Source organism: Galeopterus variegatus, unplaced genomic scaffold (assembly GCF_000696425.1).
Source record: "Galeopterus variegatus unplaced genomic scaffold, G_variegatus-3.0.2 Scaffold22, whole genome shotgun sequence".
Taxonomy (NCBI): Eukaryota; Metazoa; Chordata; class Mammalia; order Dermoptera; family Cynocephalidae; genus Galeopterus; species Galeopterus variegatus.
The window spans coordinates 1,405,420-1,426,141 of record NW_007726133.1 but is presented as its reverse complement, the minus strand read 5'-3'; the positions used below and the strand labels follow the sequence as shown (position 1 = coordinate 1,426,141).

Genomic DNA, 20,722 nt, shown 5'->3' with positions numbered 1-20,722 from the left:
CAACCCTCGGTGTTGCTCCCGCGCCTCGCTCAGCCAGTGAGCGGGAACCGGTCTGTATGTGGGATCCGAACCCTCGGGCGGGAGCACCACGGCGCTTCCCAAGCGGCGCACTTATCCAGTGTGCCACCGGGCCGGCCCCTATGGTACAATTTTAAATAGTAAAACATGTGGCACATTCTGAAAGGGTCATAAAATTTGTTAAAATGAGTATTTTCAGATTAATTTTTAGCTCTGAAGGAACAATATTTCACAAGAAAATTACTTCATTATAATGTATTTGAATTACTAATTTAGAGTTTTACATTTATTTTAGGAAATACAGTTTAAAAGTGGTATTTCCTTGACCAGTATTATTCTAGAGAAGTGTTTCCTAAGTGGGGGTGATTCTGTCTCCCATGGGGAGACTTTCTTCACTGTCACAACTGGGGAGGTGCTACTGGCATCTAGTGGGTAGAGATCAGGGATGCTGCTAAACAGCCCACAATACACAGGACAGCCCCCCCAAGCCCACAATACACAGGACAGCCCCCACAATGACAAAAAATAGATGGTCCTCAATATCAACAGTGCTGAGGATGGGATGAGAAAATCTTCTTTAAAGCAAAATCACTAAAAAGCCTTTTAAAAAATTTGAATTATGAACCCATTTAATGAGTCAGGTTTTGAAGAGTCAGATTGTTCTAGACAAACTCTGAACCTACTGAGTCACAGTCTGAGAAAAGTAAAACTTGGGCCCAAATGACACTACTTGGAACAACTACTTATATATATATGTATATATAAAGTCAAGGTACAGAATTTTCTAAACACACACAATTTTGGCCTAATATTTCTCCATTTATATGCACTTCAAACTTCACTTTTATGCTTGATCCATAGTAGGTACCCAACAAATACTTACTGAGGGAAAGAGGAAGAGAAGAGTCTGTCTTCCTATATCATATCCTAGGGTGTTTTACAAGATAACATTAAACCAAAATAAGACTCCTCCCTCTGGGACTTTAGCAAGTCACTAATGTCTTCCAAACTCCTGTCTTCTTCCATAGCACTAAAGAGTTGCCTGTCAGCCAGGGCCATTTTCCATTCTCCTATGCAACGAGCTGTGTCCACAAAAGTTCTCACCAATGCATCCGTGTGCACTGTGTAGAACAAAAGCACATGCTTAGAGGAAACTACTTGCCCTTCATTTTCTCTTTCCTCCTTACCATACACTGGGATGTGGAGCTGGCATTGATCCTGCCTCAACCATGCAGAGGAAGCAACTCGCTAAGGAGAGTAATAAGGCAAAAATAACCCAGGTTTTTAAATGACCACTTGGTGCAGAGCTGCCTCAGCAGTTGAGATCACTCACCTCCAGAACGCTATGAGAGAGAGAAACAAAATTCTTATTTAATCTACTGTACTTTAGGTCTCTGCTACAGCCCCTTGTACCAAGCAATTCTATAGTTTGAAAGTCCCAATGTCACTAGTGCTATACTCACAAATGCATTCTACTTGAAACTAGCTAATTTTTAAAAATTTCAATGCAAGTAATACTTGAGAGTCTGGATTATGTAGTCACTGTATATAATAAGTTAAGAGGAAGACTTCCCATGTCATCTCATATATCCTATCTAAGAGGAAAAAGAAGGCATAGAAGAAATCTGAAGATAACTGCCAAAGAAATTCATTGTTTCAATGACATAATATTTATGTAAACTTATGCTGGGCCCTATAAAATGTAGGTGAAACTGGGGGACAGATCCTAATTTCACCTAGCTATTCCCCTGACCCCAGCAAGAGCAGAAGTGGGGAGGGGAGAAACAGCAAATGAAAATCTGCTTGACCAAGCAGGATGGTCTGGATTCCTCAGAATAACAATACAACTCAGTTAATTTTAAAATAAGAGTAAAGCTGATTAAACATACATATCCTTAGGCTAAAACTTTTTTCTTTTTTTAAAAATTGGTTATGAATATTCATGAGATAGAAAGCTGATTTTCACCCCTTGTGCCCATGATGTGAGGGCCAGATTCATACTGGCAGCATACCCATTACCACAAATTGCATTTGTATGCCCAATTATCCCCAACCTTCCTCTCCTTCCCCTCCCGCCCCCAACTCCACTTTGTAGCCCAGGGAATGTTCTCTCCCTCTGCAAGACCAACACACTACTGTGGTCTGTCTTTCCTTCCATCTTTCTCTCTTAGCTCCCACAAATAAGTGAGTACATGCGGCATTTATCCCTCTGCGCTTTGCTTGTTTCACTCAACATAAGTTTCTCCAGGCTCATCTGTGTTGTTGCAAATGGGAGAATTTCATTCTTTTTTATGGCAGAGTAGAATTTCATGGTGTATATATACCACAGTTTCCTTTTCCAATCATCCATCAATGGACATTTAGGTTGGTTCCATGTCATGTCTTGGCTATTGTAAACAGAGCTATGATGAACATGGGAGTGCAGGTATCCCTTCAACATGATTTCCATTCCTCTGGGTATATACCCAGAAGTGGAATTGCTGGATCATATGGAAGATCTATCTGTAGTTGTTTGAGAAACCTCCATACGGTTTTCTATAGTGGTTGTACTCATTTACAGTCCCACCAACAGTGTAGGAGCGTTCCCTTCTCTCCACATCCTCACCAGCATTTGTTATTTACCATCTTTTTGATTATAGCCAATCTAACTGGAGTGAGGTGTTATCTCAGTGTAGTTTTAATTTGCATTTCCCTGATGACTAGTGATGTTGAGCATTTTTTCATGTACCTGTCAGCCATTTGTATGTCTTCCTTTGAAAAATGTCTATACAGTTCTTTGCCCATTTTTTAATTGGATTATTTGTTATTTTACTGTATAACTGCTTGAGTTCCTTATATATTATGGATATTAATCCCTTGTCAGATGCACAGTTAGCAAAAATTTTCTCCCACTCTGTAGGTTGTTGTTTCACTCTGTTGATTGTTTCCTTTGCTGTGCAGAAGCTTTTTAGTTTGATATAGTCCCATTTTAAAAATTTTTTCTTTTGCTGATTGTGCTTTTGGGCTCATGTTCATAAAGTCTATGCCCAGACCTAGCTGCTGAAGTGTTTCACCTATATTTTCCCTTAGTAATGTTACAGTTTTAGGTCTTACACTTAAGTCTTTAATCCATTTTGAGTTGATTTTAGTGTATGGTGAGAGGTGCATTTCTAGTTTCATTCTTCTGCATATGGATATCCAGTTTTCCCAGCACCACTTGTTGAAGAGGCAGTCTTTTCCCCAATGTAGATTTTTGTTGTCTTTGTCCAATATCAGATGGCTTTAAGCCTGGGGGGTGATTTCTGGGTTTTCAATTCTACTCCACTGGTATGTCTATTTTTATACCCATATCATGCTGGGTTGGTTACAATAACTTTGTACTATAATTTGAAGTCAGGTAGTACTATGTCTCTGGCTTTTTTTTTTTTTTTGCTCAGGATTGCTTTGGCTATTTGGGGTTTGTTAAGAACAGGAACAAGACAAGGATGCCCACTCTAACCAATTCTGTTTAACATAGTACTGGAGGTACTAGCCAGAGCAATCAGGCAAGAGAAAGAAATAAAAGGGAATCCAGATCAGACAAGACTAAACCAAACATTCCCTATTTGGACATGACATGCTACTATATATTGAAAAACCTAAAGACTCTATCAAAAAACTCCTAGAGCTGGTTAATAACTTCAGTAACATTGCAGGATACAAAATAAATGCCTCCAAATCAGTTGCATTCATATACTCAAACAATGAACTAACAGAAAGAGAAATAAAGAAAGTAAGCCCATTTACAATTGTCACACACAAAAAATAAAATACCTAGGGATCAATTTAACCAAGGTGGTGAAAGATCACTACTATGAGAACTACCAACCACTTCTCAAAGAAATTAAAGAGGACACAAAAAGATGGAAAGATATTCCATGCTCCTGGATTGCAAGAATTAACTTAGTGAAAATGTCTATACTACCCAAAGTGATCTACAGATTCAATGCAATCCCCATCAAAATACCAATGACATTCTTCACAGAAATAGAAAAAACAATCTTACCCTTCATATGGAACAACAAAAGATCCCGAATAGCCAAAGCAATCCTTAGGCTAAAACCTGAAGGTCAGAATGTTTGTTCCTTAAATGAATTCCTTGTGGCTTAAGATAACATCTGGAACCCCTCTCTTCAAGTTGTCTTTGAAGTTAACAAACTACAAGAGTGATTTGAAATGTGTACACCTCCATACTCAAAGAAGCTAAGGAGGACCTTATGATGCCACAAATAATTACGCTGACCCCACTGCTGACCAATCAGACACCCACATGATTCCTGAGACCCCTACCCAAATTCCTGACCTGTAAGTATCTGTGATTTTAAGCTCTCATGGAGCCCAAGGTCTGAAAGCTCCTTTGGCTACCACAGGCTCCATAGAATGGCCATCCAAATAAATGCTAATCTTTATCATTGTACACACTGACGTGAGAGACTTCTTAGTCATTTGGGCAGCAAAGACATCCTTTGGTTTGGTAACATAGGCTAAAACATATAAATTTGACTTTTAAAATTGTAGAATTACAGCATTTTCATCATCTTGCCCTTGTCTCTCTTTAACTAACATACTGATAAGGATACCAGCAGCAGGAATGAAAAAGAAACGAAGGCCAGAAGACTCCACAAACTAAACAATTAACCTTGAGTCATTTATTTCTGGATAAATTGTGTACTCACATTTTGAATATTCAATTAATTCAAAAGGCTCTGTGCCTACCTTGGTTTTTAGAAAACAGCTGCTTCTCCTTGGTCACATTCTCTATTAGACTCCAAAGGATTTTCCTCTGGACTTCATTTGAACATACATACTTATTCGAAGATTTACTCCTACTTTGTGTGAATGAGGGAGAATCACTAAGAAATATATTTCAGTTAAGCAGCTTTATGCAATTCAGATTTTCCATAATACTGCTCTTTTTAAAATATAGTTTTCCCCTCAATAAAAATTAATGTCTTGAATATATCTGTTATAAAATCATGCACTTTTTGTACTGGGAAATATTTTTTCCTTAAACATATGAAAATAGCAAAAGTACCAAGATATATATTATAATCTCATAGTACCCTCCCCCCCCCCCCCAAATCGTACTTATGGATTGTTCTGAAAAGTCCATTGCCATTAATTCAATTATCTATGCAATTTTTAATGATTTTGAAAATCGAAAGCATCAAGGAAATTATTAGAGGAATGCAGTCATCAAGATGGTGGAATAGACAATCTCCAGCATTGCTAACCTCACAAGTGACCAACTTACAACTATTAAAATGCAAAAATTTCCATCGTGAAATCACTTCAGCTTGTGGAAAGAGGTGGAGAAACATGCTATATTCATGAAAGGCTGTGAGGAGAGGAAAGAGGGACCATTCCAGCCATTCAAGCCCCAGCCACTTCTGCGGGTGACATGGTACAAGACAAGGAGCAGCAGAACACTGAAAGCAGCAAAAGAAAAGAAACATATAATATTGGAGACATATTGGGGCCCCAATACATCTCTCAGTGGATTTCTCAGAAGGAACCCTACAGGCCAGGAGGGAATGGGATGATATATTCAAAGTGTTGAAGGAAGAAAAAGTCAACCAAAAATTCTCTATCCAGCAAAACTAACCCACAAATATGAAGGTGAAATAAAGTCTTTCCTAAACAAATGAAATCCAAGGGAATTCATCAATATTAGACCTGACTTATAAGAAATGCTAAAGGGAGTTCTTCAGTCTGAAAGAAGACGATGCTAAAGAGGAGCAAGAAAACATCTGAAGGTACATACCTCACTAATAAAGTAACTACTCAGAAAAACTCAGAATACTCCGATGTTGGAAGGGTAGTGAATAAACCACTTATATCTTTATTATGAAGACTGAAGGATAAACCCAACAAGACATTAACAAATACAACAATTGTATTTAAGAGACAAACAAATACAAAAACTGTAACTTGAAACAACAAAATGTGAAAGAGGGAGAATGATGTCAAGGTATAGAGTTGAATTAGGCTTTTTATTTTTTCTTAGATATCAAAGTTAAGTTGTTGTTAGTTTAAAATAATCTGTTATAACTATAACATGTTTTTTGTAAACTTCATGGTAACCATAACACAAAACTTATAAGAGACATACCAAAAATAGATAGTGAGGAATCAAAACATACAGCTAGAGAAAAGACTAAACCACAAAGGAAGATGGTAATAATGGAAAAAAGGATCTACAAAATGACCAGGAAAAAAAAGTAACAAAATGGCAGTAACAAGTCCCTATATATCAATAACTCTAAATGTAAATGAACTAAATTCCCCAATTAAAAGACACAGAGTAGCTGAATGGATTACAAAATAAGGACAATATGCTGCCTACAAGAAACTCAGTTCACCTGTAAAACCACACATCAACCGAAAGTACAGGAATGAAAAAAGAAATTTTGCAAATGGAAACCGAAAAAAGAGCAGGAGTAACTACACTTTGATAAAATAGATTCCAAGCTATGAAAAGTAAAAAAAGGTAAGAAAGGTCATTATATGATGATAAAGGGATCAATTCAACAAGAAGATATAGCAATTCCAAGTGTACACATTCCCAACACTGGAGCACCCAGATATATAAAGCAATTACTATTAGACCTAATGGGAGAGATAGATTCCAACACAATAAAATTTGGGGACTTTAATAATCCACTTTCAGCAAAGGACAGATCATCCAGATAGAAAATAAACCAAGAAACATCAGAATTAATCTCTACTCTAGGCAATTGGATCTAATGGACATTTATAGAATATTTCACCCAATGGCTACAGAATACACATTCTTCTCAGCAACACATAGAACATTCTCTAGGCCAGACTATATGTTAGATCACAAAACAAGTCTCAGCAAATTTTTAAAAATTAAAATCAGATCAACAATCTTGTCAGACCACAGTGAAATAAAACTAGAAATCAATCACAAAAGGGACATTGGAAACTGTACAAATACATGCAAATTAAACAACATTCTCCTAAACAATGAATGGGTTAAAGAAGAAATCAAAAAGAAATCGGATTAATCAAATCAGAATTTAAAAATTCCTGGAGACTAGTGAAAATGAAAACACAACATGTCAGAACCTATGAGATACAGCAAAAGCAGTTCTAAGAGGGAAGTTTACAGTAATAAATGCCTACATTAAAGAGGAAGAAAGCCTTCAAATAAACAATGTAACATTATTCCTCAAGGAACTAGATTATGCCAAATTAGTAGAAAGAGAAAAATAACAAAGATCAGAGCAGAAATAAATTAGATATTAAAAATCAATACAAAAAAATTGATGAAACGGTTAGTTTTCCAAAAAGATAAAATCGATAAACCTTTTGCTAAACTAATGAAGAAAAAAAGGAAGACTCAAAATCATAAATGAAAAAGGAGACATTACAACTGATACCAGAGAAATACAAAAGATCATTAAGAGACAATTATGAACAACTATATACGCTAACAAACTGGAAAATCTAGTAGAAATAGATAATCTCCTAGACACATATAACTTACCAAGGTTGAATCATGAAGAACTAGAAAACCTAAACAGACCAATCATGAGTAATGAGATTAAAGCAGTAATTAAAAGTCTCCCAATGAGGAAAACCCAGGACTGGATGGCTTCACCACTAAATTCTACCAAACATTTAAAGAAGAACTAACACCAACTCTTCTCAAACTCTTTCAAAAAATTGAAGAGGAGGAAATACTTCCAAACTCATTCTATGAGACTAACATTCCTCACACTGAAACTGGAAAAAGATACAACAGAAAAAGGAAACTACTGAACAATATTCCTAATGACCACAAATACAAAAATCCTCAAAAAATACTGGCAAACAGAATCCAACACCACATTAAAAAGATCATTCACCATGATCAAGTGGGATTTATCACAGCAATGCAAGGATGGTTCCACATAGGCAAATCATTAAATGTGATACATCACATCAACAGAATGAAAGAAATACACCATACTAATCATTTCAATAGATATAGAAAAAGCATTTGATAAAATCCAACACCCTTTTGTGATTAAAAAACACTCAACAAATTACATATAGAAGGAATGTACCTCAACATAATAAAGGCCATATATGACAAACCCCATACTAAATGGACAAAAATTGGAGGCTTTTCCTCTAAGATCTGGAACAAGACTAGGCTGCCCACTTTCCCCACTCTTATTCAACGTAGTACTGGGAGTTCTAGCCAGTGCGATAAGGCAAGAAAAAGCAATAAAGGGTATCAAATTGGAAAGAAGACGACATGATCACGTAGATACAAATCCCTAAAGACTCTACTGAAACATTACTAGAACTAATAAATTCAGTATAGTAGCAGGATACAAAATCAACACACAAAAATCAATAGCATTCCTATATGACAATAACAAAATAGCTGAAGGAGAAATCAAGAAAGTAATTTCATTCACAATAGCTACCAAAACAAACAAACAAAAACAAAAAACTTACCTAGGAGTAAATATAATCAAGTAGATGAAAGACCTCTACATTGAAACTATAAAACATTGGTGGAAGAAACTGAAGATGACACAAATAAATGGAAAGATACCCTGTGTTCATGGACTGGAAGAATTAAGATCATCAAAATGTCCACATAACCCATAGCAATCTACAGATTCAACATAATTCCAATCAAAATACCAATAACATTCTTCAAAGAAATAGAAAAAAATAACCTTAAAGTTTGTATGGGACCTCAAAAGACCCCATATAGCTAAACAATCTTGAACAAAAAGAACAAAGTTGGAGGTATCACACCACCTTACTTCAAAACATACTATAAAACTATAGTAACCAAAACAGCATGGTATTGGCATAAAACAGACAAATGAATCAATGGAACAGAATAGAGAGCCTAGAAATAAACCTATGCACTTACAACCAACTGATTTTTGATAAAGGTGCCAAAAATGTACATTGGGGAAAGGACAACTCTTCACTAAGGTATTGGGAAAACTGGATATCTACATGCAGAAGGTTGAAACTAGACCACTCTCTCTCACCATATGCAAAAATCAAAAACATCGGTGGAAGAAAATGGATTAAAGACCTAAATTTAAGACCTGAAACCATGAAACTACTAGAAGAAAATGGGAAAAACTACACACATTGGAAGTGGGCAGAACTTTTTTTGGACAAGATTACAAAGGCATAGGCAACTAAAAGCAAAAATGCACAAATGAGATTCCATCAAACTAAAAAGCTTCTACACAGCAAGGGACACAATCAACAAAGTGAAGAGACAACCTACAGGATGAGAGAAAGTGTGTGCCAACTACACATCAGACAGGGGCTAATATCCACAGCAAAGGAACTCAACTCAACAGCCAAAAAACTAATAACGCAATTAAAAAATGGGCTAAGGATCTGAACAGACATTTCTCAAAAGAAGATTTACAAACGGCCAACAAATAGGCACAGGAGAAAAGCCTCAACATCACTAATCATCAGGAAATGCAAATTAAAACCACAATGAAATATCTCACTCCAGTTGGAATGGCTGTTATCAACAAGACAGAAAACAACACTGGCGAGGATGCAAAGAAAAAGCAACTCTCCTACATTGTTGGTGGGAAAACAAATTGTTTCAGCCATTGTGAAAAACAGTATGGAGGTTCCTCAGAGAACTAAAAATAGATGTACCTTACAACTCAGCTATCCCACTACTGAGTAAATACCCAAAGGAAATGAAATCAATATACTGAAAAGACACCTGTACTCCCATGTTTACTGGAACACTATTCACAATCGCCAAGAAATGGAACAACCTAAATGCCCATCAAAAGATGAATGGATAAAAAACCCTGCAGTATATATAGACAATAAAATACTATTCAGCTATTAAAAAAAAAGGAATTGCTGTCATGTGTAGCAACATGGATGGAAGTGGAAACTACCATGTTAAGTGAATCAAAGCACAGAAAGACAATTACCGCACAATTTCATTCATATGTGGAATCTAAAAAAAAGTGTTTCTCATAGAAGTAGAAAGTAGAATAATGGTTAACAGAGGCTGAGAGGGTGGGAGGGCTGTGGGAGCAGTAGTGGACTAATGGGTACAAACCTATGCTATCTACCCTAAGTGAATCACAGTGCAGTATACGCATGTATTCAAACACCGTATCCCACAAATATGTATGAGTAAATGTTAAAATTTAAAACTGAAATTAAAATTTTAAAAAAGCATCAGGATAGCATGACTTAAAAAGTAAAATAGCTTGGTATGAAATATATTCTTAAAGATTTTACAATTCTAAAGAATTTGAATACCTTGCAACAGAATCATTTCTAAATTTAATGAAGTGTAAGGTACAAATCTTTATATCTTCATAATTTATATAAGTTAAAAATATTTACTATATTCAGAGAAATATTACTTTTGACTTTTAAGAAAAAAAGTACTTCTTTCCCAATTTCCCATATTCATCGGTATGAATAGCAGCATACTGATCACTGTGAGATTTTGATTCTTAATTTAAGAATAATTTTATCTCATAATATGAAATAAAAATGAAAGTTTCACGTCTTCTCTACTTCCCAATTTCTCTTTAGGGCATTAGTCAGTCACTAACCTACATTCTGTTACTAAAGGTAAAGGCAACTAAGTGACACACTTGGACCCAAGTAAACATTTCAATAGTCCCAGTGAATGCCCCAGGGAATAGTCAACCAGTAAATCACCACAGTGAGTCTATGACAGCTACCACAGGTAGCTTAAAAAAGACCTCTTTTAAGAGTAGTATAATAATGCCATTTTTATAATAACAATTTATTATTAAATTTAATATTATACAATTATATTAGTTATATTATACAAAACTTTATTAAAATTAAAATATAAATAAATCAATCACAATTCTCAATTTTAAAAAATAACAAAAAGATTTAAGAATCTCCATATACACTGAGTTCCAAATGGGAGGCTATGTGAAAAAGGAATCAGCTGACTCTCACGCACGCCACATTTATGACTTAGATAAGTCGTGATCTTTTCAGGTTTCCTTTTTGTTTGCCTGATTTTGATCTATAAATGAAGGAGACTGATCTCAGCCAGTGGTTGTCCACAGGAGCTGTACCCTGGCAGTGTTTTAGAAACAGTCAAGAGAGTTTTTTAGTTCTCATAGTGATTGGCACTTTGGGGGCAGAGAGAAGGGATTATTACACATCCAGAACCAGTCCCATGTCCCGAACAACATTCAAACATCCCTCTGTTCATTCTTTGATATAACCATCAGTATGACCATCTGAGCCTAGACAGTAACTCCTTTTACCTATAAACAAGTTGTTTTCATTGTTTTAGCTAACCAACTTTTGCAGGGATTCAACACCCATGTAATGTGTACTTTTGTTTGTAACTTTAAAAGAGTCATTCACCATTTCAGAAAAATTACCTCACCCACAGCAAATCTGCTCACTGGATCTGAGTCAACAATGTGGCATACCAGGATCAGGATTCTTTTGCAACTATTGCACTCATGGTGATGCTATGAATAGGTGCAAACAGCCACCTACTTCATGCCTTCCAGTGCAGTCAAGCCTGAGCACTCATTCAGGAATATATATATTTTATTATAAATCACTTACCTATTATCTTTACATCTCAATAAGGGCAATGCATTGGTTTTGTATTTTCAACATAACCTGCTTATACATGTAATTATCCATAAATTTAATTACAAGATAATAGAAGGGTAATACAAAATATTTTATGAAAATGGATCTCAAAGGGATGTAAATCACTGACCTATGACATGATATCATCTAAGGCTCCTTGTAATTCTAACATTCCTTGATTCTATGAAAAACATTCACTTTGGCAAGTCCTGATTATTAGCAAGACTACCTCTATTCTTACATTTGAAAGTACTGTAATTAAGTTAAAAAGAGAAACACATGTGGTTGCTGAGGTAACAAAAACACAGAATCCTCTAAATGTTCAAACATATAGGTCAGCACCGGGGAATTCCACAGTGCTGATGCCTTTCACAGGTTAGCAGAGAGGTATGGAAAAAACCTAAGGTAGAGCTGGAACCTTTCACTTCTGCTTGGTCTCAAGAGATTATATATTACTGGCCTCAAAAGGTGACTGTGCCTCTACTCTGTTCTTGGGCTGAGAGTCACACATTTTCATGATACACTTACTGCGTCAGCATTTCTCCCAAAAAACTCATTCAAGAAAATATACATTGGCAAGCAATGCACATGTTCCAAATGTGGAACAGGATGAACACCTCTCACAATCAAACTGTGCAACCTACTTACCACAACGTGTCATGCAAAAAGCAACACCTTCAAGTCAATATTAGCATGCAGATGACATAACTATATTCCTGTTTTTTCTGAGGCAATTGTCCTCTGTCATCAAATTGAGGAATAATCACTATCCCTACTGTGCCAACTTTCGCACACAACTGGGTTTTCACCACATCTGCCTTCTCCATATGTCTGACCATCCACCATTACTACCTCCCTCCTATACCATATAAGATCCTGTCACAGGCAACAATTTGGTGTATTTCACAGATTTTCATACGTCAAAATAAACTCCCTACGACAAAGTTTGAGGAAATACTTCCTGGTGAAATAAGATAAACCCATACTTTATTTATAGTAAATATCCCTTTTGGCCAGGTGAACTGTTTCCATACAAAACATTAAATATAAAAGAAGAAAAAAAATAAACTTACCTTTGATTAACATACCAAAACAATTGTAAGATCCAAAATACCCAATTAGAAAACTCTGCATCAAGAAAGTTTAATGAACATTGTTTTTTCAAAAAGAAACCTTTATTGAGGCATTTCAGTAATATATCCTCCACAAGTAATTATGCAAATATTCCAAAATTACTGAAAGATCAAATAAAAATATTTGAAGACATGTACATATAAGCTTTTTTAACTCATGAGTTTCTGAAAATAAAAAACAACCATTTATAATTTACATAAGAAGGAAAAAGATTATCAGTACTTTTTAAAATAAATAATTCTCTTAATTTTTTCCTCACTGCCCTTGCATACATGTAGGATATCATATTACCACTTTTATACAAACATATGTTTTTAACCAAACAGGCATGGGAAACATAAAAAGATTTATGAACTAATACAGCTGATTTCTCCAGTTTCTCATATTAAACAGTTTACTCCCAGCCCCGATCACTGCAATGAGCGTCGACTTCTTGTTTGTGCTTATAAAGATTATGGGTTGGTGCTTGTGATGAGGGGCACATTTTAACCAGATGTAACACTTTAAATCTATTTGATTCAAAAATTAAGGAAAAAGTTTTGCCACTGCCTTTTGAAAAAAGAAAACGACACAGCAAGGAGACCCAGCCCTGGAATGTTCTTACCCGCAGGGCCTCGATGACGAGGTCTCTGGCCTCTAGCTCCCCTTCCATCACACTGAGCAGCATCCGCAGCTCGGATTTACTGAGGTTATCCACATCAAACTCTTTTTTCTGTAACACAAACAAAAAACAAGGCAATGAAAAAAAAAAAAAACTATTCCCAAAAAAGATGCATACATCCTAAGGCTTTGTAAAGGATCATTTTTATCCCAGTGACTCGGCAAACCCAAGAGGCACTGGGGCACTGCTTGGCAGCAGACAATCTATGCTTTGACCTTCTAGGATAAGTAAAAACCATAATGCTGATCTCCCAAATCGCCCCTCTACGGAAACAGTTCCCCAGCCTGCCTGGACACCTGATTCAGAATCTCTCCAAATTATGCAGCACAAATTTTGAAGTCTCTGGAGTCTGACTCAAAACAGGCCTGGTATATCTTGTGGGGGGGAGGGTAATTTTGAGGGTAGCAAAGAAAGCACAGATGTATTCCTAGAAGGGCCCCAACGTAAAGACTCCTGGGAGGTTATTATAAACTCCAAGACATCCAATAATAACAGGTCATGTTTATAGAACACTCTGCAGCAGAGGCCACCAGCCAGCAGCTGACAGCCAAATCTGGCCCGCAGATGTGTGATACTTGGGCCACAAAGTGCTAACATAAAAAAAAAAAAAAAAAAAACCTGAAAATGTTACCAAAAAATCCAGACCCCTCACTTTTCTTTAAAAGTCAGATGACCCAGATGAGCGGGTAACCCCAGATTCATATTCCCACAGGGCAATAATCTGCAGAGCCAAGTAGCAGCTGACCCTTTAGAGAAAACACGCTCTTCATTTTGCCAATCTTCCTGCACCAACACACACACACACAGTACAGGCACATGCACTTTTAAGAAGCCTGGCCCACCACCCATGAGTAGTCATCTGGGCTGTGGTCAGGAGAGTCTGGAACCCCTGCTATGTGATTATCAAAATGCTCTCTTATGTAAGGCCCCCATAGCTTCCTGGCATTCTATGAGGCAGGCTTGGTAGGGAGCTGAGGCTGTAATAAGGGAACCTTCCAGACACCCAGCTACACCATGAAGTGTCAGCGCCAGGGCCCTGGGGGGTCACAGTCACTCACCCAATGCTCTTCCAGCCCTGCCATTTTCTCTTCATTCCTTCCCCAGGTGACTGCATTCAATCTCACACTTTTAATCCCAATGACATACCACTGACTTCCAATTCTTTTGTCTTCAGCTCTGACCTCTGTCCTCATAACAACTTGTACAAGTAGGTCTTTTAACATCCATTTTAGAGATAAAGCTGAGAGGATCAGTTAGCATGTTCACAGCTGGACCTGAAGAGTCCAAAGCCTGAGCCCCTTCCACAACACACACTCTGCTCCTCTGTTCTATGGACAGACTCATCTGACAAACTGAGTCACCATCATAGGGAGGGGAACACATGTCCATCCTCAAATGTCTCAGTACATCCAACTCACACAAGTTGGATAACATATCCAGCTCATGTAACCAGTAAATGGGAAAACCAGGATATACAACCAGGTGCCGTGACCGGTCTGCACACTTCACCAGCACAATATACCAATATTCTAGAGCAAGCTCTGAGATGAGATGAAAATAGTGCGATTCTCTCAACTGGCCAACAAGAACTAGTTTAGCACCTGTTTGTCTAACACCAGGCTATCCCTGTGAAGACACAGCAAAGACCATTAATGATTTCAGGCGCTTTCAAACAGGCGTGACCAGAACTGGTCATGTCTCAATTTTAATAAAACCTTCTGAAAAGAGATGTAATGGCATAAATGGGTTAAGAAACCAGAGCTGGGGGTTCTCTGAAGAAGGATTTTAAAAGGATCTTTCTTTTAAAATCGTTTCTTTTTGCACATACACTAGACAAAGCAGTTATTTGGGAAGACAGGGGCTAAGGATGGACAAAGAGAAAAGAAAAATCTATAGCAGCCCAAAATATGTGTAGTTCTGAAAGACCCCTGCTTAGAAGTAGCATAAAGATGTTCTTGCGAATAGTAAAATCCAATATACCAGATCTCAAATTCTGCTCCCACTACATAGTCGAGTCACATAAGGTCTTATAAACCAATTGTTCTCAAACCCTGGCAAGCATAAAAATCATGTGGAGAATGTATATATATATATATAAAAAGAGACTGCTGGGCTCTACCCCTGGAAATTCTGATTCAGTAAGTCTGAGGTGGGGCTGTGAATTTACCTTTCTAACGGCTCCTACTGATGCTGCTGGTCCAGGGACTACACTTTGTAGTTTTCTGTAACTGATCTGAGTCTCTGTTTTCTCATCAGTATAATGAAAATCCTAACATCTACCCTGCAAAGTTCTTGGGAGGATTAAACAAGAACATACAAATGAAGTAAGTGCTAGATGAAGGCAGGCGGCTGTTATTATTAATCCAGATGTTTTATGTGGGGAGGAGTGGGATACTGGCTGTGAGCCTATTTCTTTGAAAATCTACCAGCCCAAGTCCAATAAACTCAGTTTATTGACTATGATGAAAGACAGACTCTTTTATCCTGGGTTTTCCCACTGAGATGGGAGAGTAAGCTGCCATTCTTATGTGCTTTAGAGGGTAATGTTTTATTAATGATGCTGCTGGTTGCTCTAAAGATTTTAATTAATTGTATATCTTATTGTCCTTGTTTCCCTGAAGCTTCATAAGCAAAACGCTCCATTTTAAAAGCTAATAAATTATGAAAGACACTGCCAAGATCCTGATTCATACTAGTCAGGAGAGCTTGCCCTGTTTCCATCATCGACATCACAACATCTGACCTGCAACCAACACTTCTGTTTTCCCATATATCACCATCAATAAAAAGAGAAATTAATAAAAACACTCTTACAAGGGTTCTTGCTCAACCATAGACTATATCACACAGATTGTTTAAAAAAAAAAAAAACTGTCTCCCATCACAATGTATTAAGTGACATATTATTTTAAATATATAGTGAGTCTGTCTGCCTGTCGATCCTCCACACTCCCTACCCATTTCCCCACTAAAACACTACTAATTCTTGATCTTCAATAATAAAAGTATTATAATATTTTCAAGTTATCATTCTCCAATACCTAATGTTTCCATTTATTCTAGCAAAGCAGGGTAAAAGAAAGTACATGAAAATATGCTAGAGATCTTAAGACTTCAGGTATTTGATAAATAAATACAAAGCACTTTGGCATTTTTAGAAAAATAAACACGCCTAGAAGCAAAAACCCAAATAAAAAACTAGACTTCTGTTTCATATGAAGGGGCATTTATCTGATGCACATATGGCACAAAAGTACTTAGGTACAGGAAAAAATATTATTAAAGTTTATTGGCTTAAGAGCAAAAGGAATTGTTCTAAATCTTATGTTTATAGACCACCTTGATAATCTAATTTTCCAAAGAAGATGGAAGACAAGATAGATCCAAATGCTGTCACTCACATAAAAAATTTAAGATCTCTATCAAGACCCCCAACGCCCTTGCTTTGCCCCCCCGCCCCCCCAAATCACAGCAGACATGTTCATAGACTAAGCTTTACTATTGCACTTGCTTTTCCCAATTAAAAAAGAAAAATCCAACTCTCAATTTTTAGTAATGGAAAGGGAATAAAAACAAAAATGGAAAAAACAAAGCAAAAAAACAGACCTCCTAGATTTCAATGCCACAGGCTACTCTTCTATTGTGTTTGCCAGGAAAAGTACTACAGGAAAAGTGCTTCTTAACACCTAGTTTTAAAAACCTCACATGGCAGCATAAACTAATCCAAAGCCTAGTTATCAGACAGTGTACCTTCTTTCAGACATACTAAATCATATATGTTAATTTATATTACTCTATTGTATACTAATCTATTATATATTGATTTATTATAAATTATATGTAATTTATAATATATATACACACACATATATAAGTGAAAGAGGATAAACAACCCCATACTCTTACTGTTTAGCACAGCAGTTGTGAACAGCTCTGAATTACTTGGGGTGGGTGTGAGAAAGGCATTGTTCAGGATTTCATTTCATACAGGCTCAGTGAGAGAGAGAAATAGCAGACCAAACAGAATCTAGCTAAATTAAATAATCTTAATTTGCCAGAACGCAGCACACACCAATACCAGGTTTTCCCCTCTCCCTGCCTCCCCAATCTAAAATACTGGTTTTATAGGATGAATTCAATGATCACAGACAAACAGGGCCAAAAGAGCCTTGTCCTTTTTTTTATTTTTTAATTAATTCTTTTTTCCTTTCTCTTTGCCTTTATAACCATTTTAAGTAACAGACTATTTTTATAGCAGTTTTAGATCTATAGAAAAACTGAGCATAAAGTATGGACAATTCACAGACGCCTCCCACACAAGCATGGTTTCTCCTATTATTAATATCTTACATTAATGTGGTACACTTGTTATAATTATGAACCAACATTGATAACTATTAACTAAGTTTTACAGGATTTCCTCTTTGTATTGTATACTTCTATGGGTTTTGCCAAATGCACAATGTCATGTTTTTATCATTACAGTATCATACAGAATACAAGGGCACTTAAAAAGTTCATAGAAAGACTCATATTATCTTTTAATTCTATCTTTCCACAAACATTTTAAAATCTCCTTGTAGTTTCCCTGCCCTAAAAATTCTGTGCTCCACCTATTCGTCCTTCCTCTGTCCCTCCCTCCTCCCCTGACACTCTGGCAACCACCGATCTTTCTTTTTCTTCATTACCTCAAACATTTACCATTTCTTTGTGTTGGGAAAATTCAAAATCCTCTCTTCTAGTTTATTGAAAATATTCGATAAATTGTTATAGTCCCCCTACAAAGCTATAGGACACTAGATCTTATTCCTCCTATCTAGCTGTAATTTTGTATCCATTAACCAAACTCTCACTATCTCACCTACCCCTTTCCAGCCTCTGGTAACCAGCATCCTAGTCTCTACTTCTATGCAATCAACTTTTTTAGCTTCCATATATGAGTGAGAACATTTGGAATTTCTCTTTCTGTTACTAGCTTGGTTCGCTTAACATAATGCCCTCCAAGCCCACCACGTTGCTGTAAATGACAGGATTTCATTCCTTTTTTATGGCTGAATAGTATTCCATTGTGTATATACACCTCATTTATTGTAAAGAGTGTTGCAACAAACATGGGAATGCAAACATCTCTTCAATATACTGACTTCCTTTCCTTTGGGTACATACCCGGTAGTGGGATTGCTGGATCACATGGAAGTTCTATGTTTAGTTTTTTGAAGAACCGCTGTACAGTTTTCCATAATGGCTGTACTAATTTACGTTCCCACCAACAGTGCATATTCCTTAAGAATTAGTGGAGTCAGCACACTGACTGGTTGCCAAAAAGCCTTCAGGAGATATTATGAGCCACAATGGCAGAAGTGCCACTCAGATCTTTGCCCAAACACATCAGTTGTATCAGGGCTGCCGGGTGAAAATCTGGTGACCAAACACAAAACCAGACACATTCTCTAGCTTATCCCACCAACACCAAGAACATCTCTTCCAGGGCATCTGAGAAAGCAGACATTCTGGTAGGAGGGGTGAGAGACGTGGCTAGTAAACAATCAGCAGGGCAGGGCAAGTCATTTCATCTGTTTGGATCTCAGGTTTCTCATCAGTAAAATGAGGATGTTGGACTAAGTGATCTCTAAAATCTCCTCCAGCCTCCAAATGTCCTGATTTCCCATACCATCAGGGTAACTGGATTACTGGGCTGAGGATATTTAGGTCATTCCCTGAGCCTAAAAGCCTTTGAGAAATACTTGAGAAAAATCGATTTTTGCCTCTTGCTCAGAAGTTACAGAAATGTATTTTCCTCTTAGTTTAATAGTACATGCTAATAATTAATAATGCATTTAGAACTTTCTGTGTGAGCAAGATTTATGTTTTGGGGATGAATAAGAGCTATAGAAAAGGGAAAGCAATGAAATCCATCCTGGAATTTTAAGATCAAAATTTGAAGACTGTAACATTAACATGGAAAAAAATAAGTCCAACTTTCTCGGTACACAGAACTTCATTATATAAACAAAACATGAATTTAGCCAATTATAAGGGTTTTCATAAAGAAAAGTACATGCTGCTCATGCTCTCAAATTATTTTCACATCTCTGATGTTACTTCTTGCCTTGAGACTATTCCTCCTGATTTCTCTCTCTTCACAGATGCAAGTTTTCATGACAGGGGTTGCATACTTTTGATTTTGCTCTAATCCCACTTTCTCTTCTCATTCATCTGAATCCCATCTTTCTTCAGCACATAGCTCAAATCCTACTTTCCTATGCCTTTCCAGATTCCAGAAATCTCTTGCTCCATCAGTTCAGTCACAAAATCTGTTCTATTATTTTACTTGGCAATCAATCATGTTGCACCTTGTACATTTCCTCACAATATTAAACTTATTATCTCTATTAAATTTTCTCACCCATACTAGAAGTGTTTCCACAGCAAGAATATTACATCTTCACATGATTTTATCTAACATGTGTGTGCCCCTCACCCTAACTTTTGGTATACAAAGTGCCTACGGCAGGCAGTATAAAAACAGAAAGCATGGGGCCGCCCGGTGGCGCACTGGATAGTGCGCCGCTTGGGAAGCGCGGCGGCGCTCCCGCCCGAGGGTTTGGATCCCACATACAGACCGGTTCCCGCTCACTGGCTGAGCGAGGCGCGGGAGCAACACCGAGGGTTGCAATCCCGTTGCCGGTCCCCGGTCCGGTACGGGGGCAACACTGAGGGTTGCGATCCATTGCTGGACACGGAAAAAGACAAAAAAAAAACAGAAAGCATGCACACGTTGTCTTGGATATACAAGGCTCACTAAGATACAATGTTAAAGCCTACTCTAGGGGCAACTAAGTAACATTCAATCGTGTACTCATTGTTTAAAAAAACATTTAGAGTAACCTAAACTAAGGAAGCAATTGGTGTATGCCTCTAAAACAACATACTGAGAACATGGGGTCCATTTGGTGTCAGCTTTCCACACAGCCATGCACCTCAAATCAACCACACTGCCTGGGGTCTTGCATACAAGAGAAGCAACTCAGTGTATGGGGAGGAGGTAATACTGACAAGGAAACAATGTCAGGAAGGAAACCTGGTAATGGATGTAACTAATTTTAACTAAGAGAAAGCTGGAATGAAAAGCAGACAAGTGGCTAAATCAGGGGTGGCATCTCCCTGATAAGTAAGCCCAGCTACCTCCCTTTTCTTCCTTTTAGATCTCTCAGTTTCCATTTCCTCTTTTTTGTGGGGGGGGGGGGGGGA

At 37.2% G+C, this 20,722-nt stretch overlaps 1 protein-coding gene across 1 annotated transcript in view; it reads right to left on the bottom strand.

Annotated features, from left to right (window-relative positions):
* The window catches only part of LOC103586906 (cortactin-binding protein 2-like), an 80,440-nt gene extending 66,768 nt beyond the window's left edge, over positions 1 to 13,672 (bottom strand). Inside the window, exon 1 of the mRNA XM_008568259.1 lies at positions 13,415 to 13,672. Within this exon, the coding sequence (XP_008566481.1) occupies positions 13,415 to 13,477 (63 nt within the window). The 5' untranslated portion in view covers positions 13,478 to 13,672. The remainder of the gene's footprint in view (positions 1 to 13,414) is intronic.
* Between the last annotated feature and the right edge of the window lie 7,050 nt (positions 13,673 to 20,722).